The sequence below is a fragment of the Schistocerca piceifrons genome, chromosome 8 (genome assembly GCF_021461385.2).
Source record: "Schistocerca piceifrons isolate TAMUIC-IGC-003096 chromosome 8, iqSchPice1.1, whole genome shotgun sequence".
Lineage (NCBI taxonomy): Eukaryota > Metazoa > Arthropoda > Insecta > Orthoptera > Acrididae > Schistocerca > Schistocerca piceifrons.
The window spans coordinates 479462708-479471843 of record NC_060145.1 but is presented as its reverse complement, the minus strand read 5'-3'; the positions used below and the strand labels follow the sequence as shown (position 1 = coordinate 479471843).

General features: G+C 43.2%; 1 protein-coding gene across 1 annotated transcript; it reads left to right on the top strand.

Annotated features, from left to right (window-relative positions):
- Positions 1-1007: 1007 nt before the first annotated feature.
- LOC124712472 (cytochrome P450 6k1-like) lies at positions 1008-8723 on the top strand. Its single transcript, XM_047242767.1, has 3 exons — positions 1008-1026; positions 1087-1338; positions 8499-8723. Exons 1-3 carry the CDS (start codon positions 1008-1010, stop codon positions 8663-8665), a joined length of 438 nt encoding a protein of 145 aa, XP_047098723.1. The 3' UTR covers positions 8666-8723.
- The last annotated feature ends 413 nt before the right edge of the window (positions 8724-9136 follow it).

The following is a 9136-nucleotide window of genomic DNA, read 5'->3' as shown; positions in this document are numbered from 1 at the left end:
TACAGTGGAAAGAGGCAGTTCCGGCGAAGATATGTATACACGTCCGAGGTTTTAAAAGTTTGACGTTTATTGAAGCAAAATGTGGTCCTGTGTACATGGTATGTGCGTGCAGTTCTATTTGCACACTCTGTGCTCCATTTTTTAAATTATTAGGTATTGCAGTACCACTTGATAATGACCTTAAAGCCGAGATTATAATTGTGAAATAAATAATGTTTACACTCAGAGGCGAGTGTGATCTCCTTTAAAATGTTCTACACGACTGTTAATCCCAACAGTGAGAAGATCGTTAGTTATATCGACTCGGTTTTACTAGTAAGAAATTACGTTCTTTAATGATCAGAGAGGAAATTGTTGATTGCCTTGAGGCGTTATATCCCCTCAACGAATAAGCACAATCGAGGCGGTCGGTAGAGAGTTGCAAGTTAAGAATTATACAGGTTGATTCCACAGGATGACAGGCAGTACCAGCAAGCAGGCGCAGCTCACAGCGAACGGTTAGGGAGCCCGGCCTGCGCTCAGCTCGAGGGCAACATCGTTATCTCGCTCGCGATGCACCCGGAATTCTCCGTTCTCGTATTGTGTTGGAGAATTTACGATTATTAAGGAAGCTAAGGCGCTTCACATTAATTGCAGTCCAGCACCAAAAAACCACGACGTGTCACGGTTTATGGGCTTTTAATCGCCTCTGTAATAAAGTTATGTAGTCAGCAGCACTCAAAAAGGTTTCTTGTGACTACTGCCTGCAATTACCACAATCCTTGAAAAATCAAGCCGGTTCTTATTGTATTCTTGATTGCATTTACTTAATCTTATGGACTCACTTTTCTCGGGTTCATAAACATTTATTATTATCTGTTATTACTTTTATGTTGTAATTTCATGTACTGACATGTTCCATGACCTTGGAGATTTGCTCCTCAATTTGGTCCTACGGAACTTGACGTATAAATAATTATAAATCGTAGTCCATACTATACCAGAACCAGTTGAGTCCTCCAACATGTATGAGCTTCCACGCCAGTGGTGAGTTGAGGTGTGTTCCAGCAGCTTCAGACTGAGTCCGTTTTTTACACTTTCCGACAGAGTCGCTCAGGAAGTATCCTCCGCTGCCTTTCCTGAACCGCGACTGCGTGGAGCCCTACAAGATCCCGGACAGCGACGTCGTCGTGGACAAAGGAACGGCAGTCGTCGTCAGCCTGTTCGGCCTTCACTACGACCCGGACCACTTCCCTGATCCAGAGCGCTACGACCCCGAGAGGTTCTCCGAGGAGCAGAAGGCCAAGAGGCACCCCTACGTTTACCTGCCGTTCAGCGACGGGCCTCACATCTGCATAGGTCTGTATTGGCTACTGCTGTTCGTGATACACATTAATATAGGTATACAACTATAGTCAGAAGCCGGAGTAGAGTAGGCAACGAAACGAGGACGAAAAAGTATACTCTACAATTAAGTGTAGTTTGTTAGGTTGTAAGGTGTCAGGCAATTCCAACACCTTCCATGAAAACCCTGACATGATAGCAAATCCGGCAGTATGTGACATAGCTCCGAATAAATCCTGACATTAAATTAACCAAAGTAATACGATCAACGAGTGAGCAAATGGAATACCACAGACTAACACGAGAACGCCTAAATCCATGTCATACCTTCCCACCGTGAAACAGACGCAGTTCCGAGGGGAGAAACGAGAACAGAAGCTGAGAGCAGAGTCGTGTAAGCTAGAAGGCCTTACGATAAGGGACACCCACATCGCACGCCGACCGCCAAGACCACCACCCAGCCCATGTTAAAAGATAGAGCCCTCCAGAAGAACAGCATAGATCTTACGATAACACTAAAAGGGCCACACCAGCTGCAGGTTTTAGCGTGAGAATATACGCGTCTCTGTTACGTAGCAAACTGTTGTGTACATAGTTCCGTGTAGTCAGCGTGTACACAGCTTTCCCACTAGAGCGCGGCCCACTAAGCACAACAGCACAGGCACAGCGCTCGTCCGTGTCTGCACTACGAGATGGCGCTGCCTTAGAGACGGACCAAATTCTGCTTCCGCTGATCCGCGTATTAATATGTAATGCAGCCAATGAGATTGCTGCTAACGTAGAACCTTTTCTCCTTGCGGATCACGAGTGTACAGACCTCAGATTAGCCAGTCTGCATTAGTCGGTACCAGTCTATAGTCAAGTTTAAGTCTGCGCCTAATAAGATTATCATATTCCTATACATAGCCATGAGGATAAATGAATAGACACTTTGTCAAGTATCAGAGATATGTGAGAATAAGATTAACATACCAAGACCAAAGGAACTTCCGATTGTCAATTGAAAATAGCATCCAGCACCAAGTTAAGTAGTTTTTAGGCTTGTTATTATTTTAATAAATGTGTGTGAAAATTAATAAAGTTCTGTTTAAAGTTAGTCACCGTCAATCTGCTACTCTAAGCGTGCAAGTGGCATTTCTATCGTCTGACCCAACGGCGGAAGATAAACACGCCACGATAAGACCATTAGACGTATTGCTGACACTCGCATGGAGCGACAAGTCAAATAATCTGATGGTGTGTGTACCGAAGGTCTTACAGTACGCGCACCACACAAACATTAAAAACATTGCCCCACCACGAAAAGCATAACGTTTCTCATTGGATAGACAGAATTTTTGTTGGCGGAGCTTAAGGTTAACACTGAGACCCTGATTGGTCAGTTGAAAACACAGCCAGATAGCTTTTCTTAAACCAACTTCGGTAAATTGTAGTAAAGAGAAGTTAGAAAGAGTTGCTTCCGAGACGGCGAGGTGTGTGGAGCTGCGTCGCTCGCCGCCCCCTGACGCTGACTAACCACCGACAAGATAATGAACGCACGCGATGCCGCATAAGAGTCATAAGGCTTCACTCAGAGCTGCAGAAGTCTCATCTGTTACATCCCCTTTTTGCGTAATACTAGTGTCGATCGTCAATTAAAGAAATGGAATTCACATTTGCTACTAGAAGATAAAATCTGGAACGCGATGATTTTTCTGTTATATAATTATTGAGAAGCCACATCAGCCACTGTAATTTACGACAAGTTAAATAAGTAATTGAAGATAATTGAGGGTCACTGTAGACCATTTTGATAGTTTTCTCTTTTATGAAACTTAAACCTAGATTATAGATGTGATATGCCATAGGTCATCCTTCGATCCATTATAGAACTTGGCAACCCATTCAGGGAATATTCGTTCACGTTTTTGTTGAACGCAGTTGGTTTTTATCATCCTGTATTAAAATATTTCATTTTATCAGTAGTGCAATTTATAAACAATGTTTTGTGAGTAGAATATACATTCCAATGGTAAACTTAACTACTTTCTCGACGTTGTTTTACCAGCTAACTAAAAATAGGAAAGCCTTGAACCCCTTCCACTAAATTTAGTTCGTATTAAGATTCTTTTACAGGGAGTGCAGTGGAGCTGATGCTGAACTCATTAAGTATTTGATTATATCATCGCTAGTCGCACTGAACTCTTCTGAACTCTATATGTCATGTGTGATCTGGCATCTCCTTACCAGCAGCAGGTCCCAGGTTCAAACTAGTCAATTCCCCAAAAAACATGCTCAGAGCGTCGTTGCACGAAAGTGGTAGGGAGACACGACTTAGAACAAACAGACACCACGCAGAATATCAGAAGGTGTTTCCCTGGATAAAATACACTTTACAATGCGTTCCTTTCATTAGCCTACTTGATTGTTACTGACACAGATGTATTCAGGCCCACTTATCACTGTTTGTGATGAGAAGTTAACCACTTCCAACGTTACTACAGAGGATATAATATAGTAATTTTTAAAAGAGATCATACAGGATGGCGCACGAAATGTGCTACCATTTTGTTTCTGAATATAAACTCTATTGTCAATACAATCTGAAAGGAACATATACTACAATGAAGAGCCGTCCATGGAGATTTGTTCTAACTCAGCACATGCTCAATATGTCCACCATTTCGTTTCCTAACTTCCTTCAAACGAACACTGAAGTTAGTGATTACCCTACGGCGCATGTCTTCCGTAATTTCACTGCAATTGAAGAATAAGTCTTATGAGCTACACTAAATCACATAGAAGTTTCGGGAAATTTTTTTCCTTTAGGTACCCCCAAAGAAAAAAGTCATACGGATTGAGGTCTGGACTACTGGGGGGCCAATTTTGTCCGTCATTGAAGCGACCTGGAGACCTGAGTGAAATGATCCGCATCTCGAAATGCTCGTGTAAAAACTCCAACACAGTGTTTGCAGTATGCGGCCTCGCTCCATTTTGCATGAACCACTGCGTGCTGAAGGACAAGGCAGTAGCAAGAAGCTGTGGAATGAAGCTATTGCGAAGCATGCTCAAATAACACTCGCTGTTCACAGTTTCTTCAAAGAAAAAGGGTCCAATAAGTCCGTGACTGGAAATTGCTGCCCACGCTGTAATCCACGGAGTATAATGTTGTCGTTCATGAAGCACTTGTGGGTCTTCAGAGGCCCAAAAGCATACATTTTGTTTGTTAACCACACCGTCTAAATGAAAATGCGCCTCATCTGAAAACCAAACGTTGAGAGTTTCGTCCCTATACTCCGCCCACTGAGCAAACAGTAGTCTCTGCTGCTTGTGTTCTTCAGTGAGCTTCTGTGCACAGGTCATCTTGTATGGGTACACATGGAGGTCAATTTCAAGAATGCGTTGAACGGAGCGTCTGGATATTCCCAGTTGCACTGGCTGCCTTTCTACACGATTTCCCGGGACTTCTCTGTACAGCAACTCGTACCGCATCAATACCGCTGTAATACCGTGTAACACCGGACTACGCCTGATGATGACGTGTTGTCCGTTCGTAAGTTGTTTGAGATGGAAACGTTACAGTTCTGAGACCGATTGTCATTGACAAGGCGTGACATTCACCTCCTGTCTCTATCTGTTAGGATGTTCTCACGACCACTATTCTGACGCCGTCTGCATATTCTGTGTCTGGTACATCATTCATTGTAGACAGGTTCCACCGTCCGCGCTGAGCTACCAACAAATCGGGCAACCGTATACACGGTGTGGTCGCGATCACGTCAAAGCACGATAGCTCTTCTCTGTCACTGTGTATCTCTCTGTGTCGATTTACAAGGAACTTCTTGGCTGTGAGGTCGTAAAAGGCCAACAATATTTACGGCATGCGACGCCCCACGTGTTGTCTACTACGCGATCACAATATTGACAGCTAATGGCAAAAGGGGCGGTACTGAAGGAATCCAATAGTGAGCGCAGCATGAGGCGAGTACCTCACAGTGCTAGTGCTGTTCGTACAAAGCAGAGCAATGGAAACGATAAACAAAGCAAACATTGCATTTTATCTGTAATAACAGTTGCCGAAATTGACATTTCGTCACAAAGGAACCCGAGGAAACGCAGAGTGAGAAAGAAGTAGCAGATGAAAGATTAGCGTATCTGTAAAATGAATCAGTGAAATGTGTGGTATCGTATATAATCGACTGTGGGGACAATGTACATGAGGAGTACAATGATGACGGTACGTGCTTACGTGAGAGTGGTGTTGAAACAGGTAGTTCATCAAATGGTTCAAATGGCTCTGAGCACTAAGGGACTTAACATCTGAGGTCACCAATCCCCTAGAACTTAGAACGACTTAAACCTAACTAACCTAAGGACATCACACACATCCGTGCCTGAGGCAGGATTCGAACCTGCGAGCGTAGCGGTCGCGCGGTTCCAGACTGTAGCGCCTAGAACCGCTCGGTCACTCCGGCCGGCATCAGTGTCCAAGCAGCGAGTACTAAATGTAATCACGTACATGGAAGATCATCCGCTGCATAGAAAAAAAAGGAATAGTTTTCGAGTAAGTCAGCAGCAGTATCGTGTAGTATGAAAGAAAAACTACCGATATTCAAGCGAGGACAAGACGCACGTCTTACGAAACCCAGTGTTTCCGCGTTTCAGGGATGCTCGATACAGCTTACAGGATGTGTGTGTTAGTAACCTACAACTTTATGCACATGAGACTGCGCGCGACACTGAGTGTAATGATTTCAAAGGAAGCAGTGAATGGTTGCATTACTTCAAACAGAGCTACAGAAGCGAAAGACGTAACATCAAGATATTTGAAAAAAAGCGTCAATTTGACGGTGCACAACAAACTGCGGAATCACCCCAAAAATTTGTTGAAGAGATAAACAAATTTATCCCATTGATCATAAGGAATTAGTTTTCAACTCTGACGAATTGGGATTTGAAGAGGAAATGCATATGAAAGGAGCCCTGGAAATTAGAGGTACAAGAGAGTTGTATGAAGATCGTTTAACATCAATACCTCAAAGCACTCACATACAATTATGCCGACTGTTAATCTGGGTGGTAAATTGACTGCAAAGTTATTTATTGTGTTGAGAGAGGTTGGTGGTTCTCTGCCCCTACGATTCATTCTTGTGTACGTGAGCTTCCAAGGGCATTAGGGAATATTTACGTCACAGCAAGCAAGAGTGGGAAAATGGGCGTAAGAGAACTACAACTATGGTATGACCACTGTCTCTGACCAGTAATTGGTCAAAATAACTTGCTTCTGCTTGAATCCTGGTCTGCATATAAAAATCATACTCCTTAAGAGCAAACTATCCTTCCTGAAAAGTGTGTGACATTGCAATTCATACACCTGGCACCACTTGATAAATTCAGCCTCTGGATGTCTGTTTTTTCCGCACCTATAAAGCACATTATCGCATTGTCTGCAGCTGCGCCTTAAAAGATAGCCAGTTTCATGATACACTACAGGCCGTTTCGTATTCCGTTGCATGTCATCACATTCCATCAGTTCTCGTCACCCTGTTACACCAGTATGATTCTATATGCATTCTTTAAGAGTGGACACCTGGCTGAAAGTCCTCCTCGGTTTGTAACTCCCAAGGAGATCGCCTTCGAATCTGATGGTGCGAACCTTTGTGATCACCGTAGCATGTGACTTCATTACGCGTTCATGGTTCAAGCTAATGATTTGTTTCGAAGATTTCTTAAGTGTGAACTATGTCCATGTTGTGAAGTGTGGTACATATATCCCGTAGAAGGTTGATCTCTGCACCTCCTGGACACTCATTTTCTGTCGCCCTCACGATGCACATGGTGAGTCATTGTCAGCTAATATTTTTCCTGTCATAACTGTTAACACAACACTTTCAAATGACACTTACCGAAGATTGAGCTTGCTACTTCGCACTCAAGAGGTTCCTTGTTTGTGCTCTAATCCAGAAAAGCGGCTCTAACGTACACATCACACCACTACCATTACTTATGTCGTGGGTCGAGGGTCACATGACTGCCAGGTATCCGGCCTACAGCACTCCAAAACGGGCAGTGCGCTGTTTTGTGTGGGCGCCAAACATCTAGTCTGGTGGGATTACATTGTAAAACAGTAACGACCCTTAACACTCGCTAGATGTACTCCCAAATTTACAGTCACATTTGTACATTTTGTTCCGTTAAGAACGACATGTAGTGATCTCTTTGAAACGAATCTCCGAATCCAGCCACTAATATGGTCTGAGTGTTGGTAGGCTCGTGTTATGATCGCTAAACGACACTGCAGAACTGTGACGAATGCCTCTCGGAAGGCAAGGAAAAGGAGATGGTGTGACAAGTAGTCTAACTATATTTCACAGGAAGCATTGGACCAAAGATATTTGGGGAGACCTTGGAAGACATAAATCTGGATGTGCACATCTGTATTTGAACTACCGTCCTCCCATACGTGAGTACAGTGTCTTACCGCTATGCCACTTCGTACAGTGGCAGGGTAGGAGGACGCCGAAACCCCATGCCACTTGCCCTCGGGGCGCTGCCCAGCAGATTGTGGAGACAATCTGTTGTGGGAAACGACAGGTGTTGTCAGTGGGATCATGACGATCCTACCCTTGCTTCTCACCGGCGAATGATCATCTCACTATAATTTTTGTCGACTACTCAATTTCTGAAGATTAAATTTAGTATTTTAACATTCTCTCCGTCGACCTTCATTTTAGTGTATCTTCACTGAGCTACTGTATTCCCTCAAAAGTTTTCTCCTCCAGTAACAGCGCTAGAAAGTTCCTGAACTTGCACACAAACCAGATGGCGAAAAAATCACCGGGAATGCCATCAGAACCTCTTGACGTGCACTGTGGTTAAGAAGTGCTGTACAGCGAGAGTTCTTCGTGCGGTAATGAATTCCCAAAATCACGGATCACGAAGAGTTCTGTAATTCTAATAACTAGTTTTTCCCTGTAGCTACTTTCTGATGTCAAGTGTATTTCACTCACATTTAGTCTTCTTAGCTCTGCAATTTTCAGAAACATTAATGTGCTTAAATATTTTACACTTCTCAGAACGTTAAACAAAGGCGAAATATGCATTCTGAAGTGCTTCACTGTGAAACCCCATGGAATCTTGATCTGCTGTAATAAAGTTTTTGATAATCAGGGTGACACCCTCTTTTCGATTTGCAGGTATGAGACTCGGTTTACTGCAGACCAAAGTGGGTCTTGCGAACATCCTGTCCAAGTGTTGCGTGCAACCTACGAAGAACACAACCAGGCATGTCACCTACAACACCAGAAATGTACTGCTGCTGCCATCAAAGGAAATCGAGCTGCAATTTGTGGAACGATGCTAGGAGATTCACTAGCGCGCTAACATGACATAAAGAGGAACTTTAAAGACTGTACGTGGCTTAATCGCCTGCCTATTGTGCAGTAGTAGCATATGATTGTTTCATTTTGTAATAATAAAATTATAATACTTAGGAATCTATTTTTCACACATTTACTTCCTTCCTCGCACTATGGACAGAGTATTGCCAAAATTCACAGTGATAACTACACAGCTCTCATCACAGGAAAGCCCCTCGTTTTATGAAGACTGAACTTTCCGGCTGCTTCCATCATGTCACTCTGGAAACAAAAACCCTGCCGCTTTCACAATTTGCATACCATGTTTTCAACTCATTTATTCATCTACTGGCAGTTATTTATGGTATGTTATCTATTGGTGTAATTATCTACATAACATTACACTTTGTGGCCATTATTCAATTTAGCATCTGAAGCCACCTGATTTTTATAAATACCTGCTAGTCAGTAAAATA

Excerpts from the sequence above, each read along its gene's own strand:
- LOC124712472 (XM_047242767.1), top strand. Across the intron at positions 1,339-8,498 it reads CGGGCCTCACATCTGCATAG|GTATGAGACTCGGTTTACTG; the intron begins GTCTGTATTGGC and ends TTCGATTTGCAG.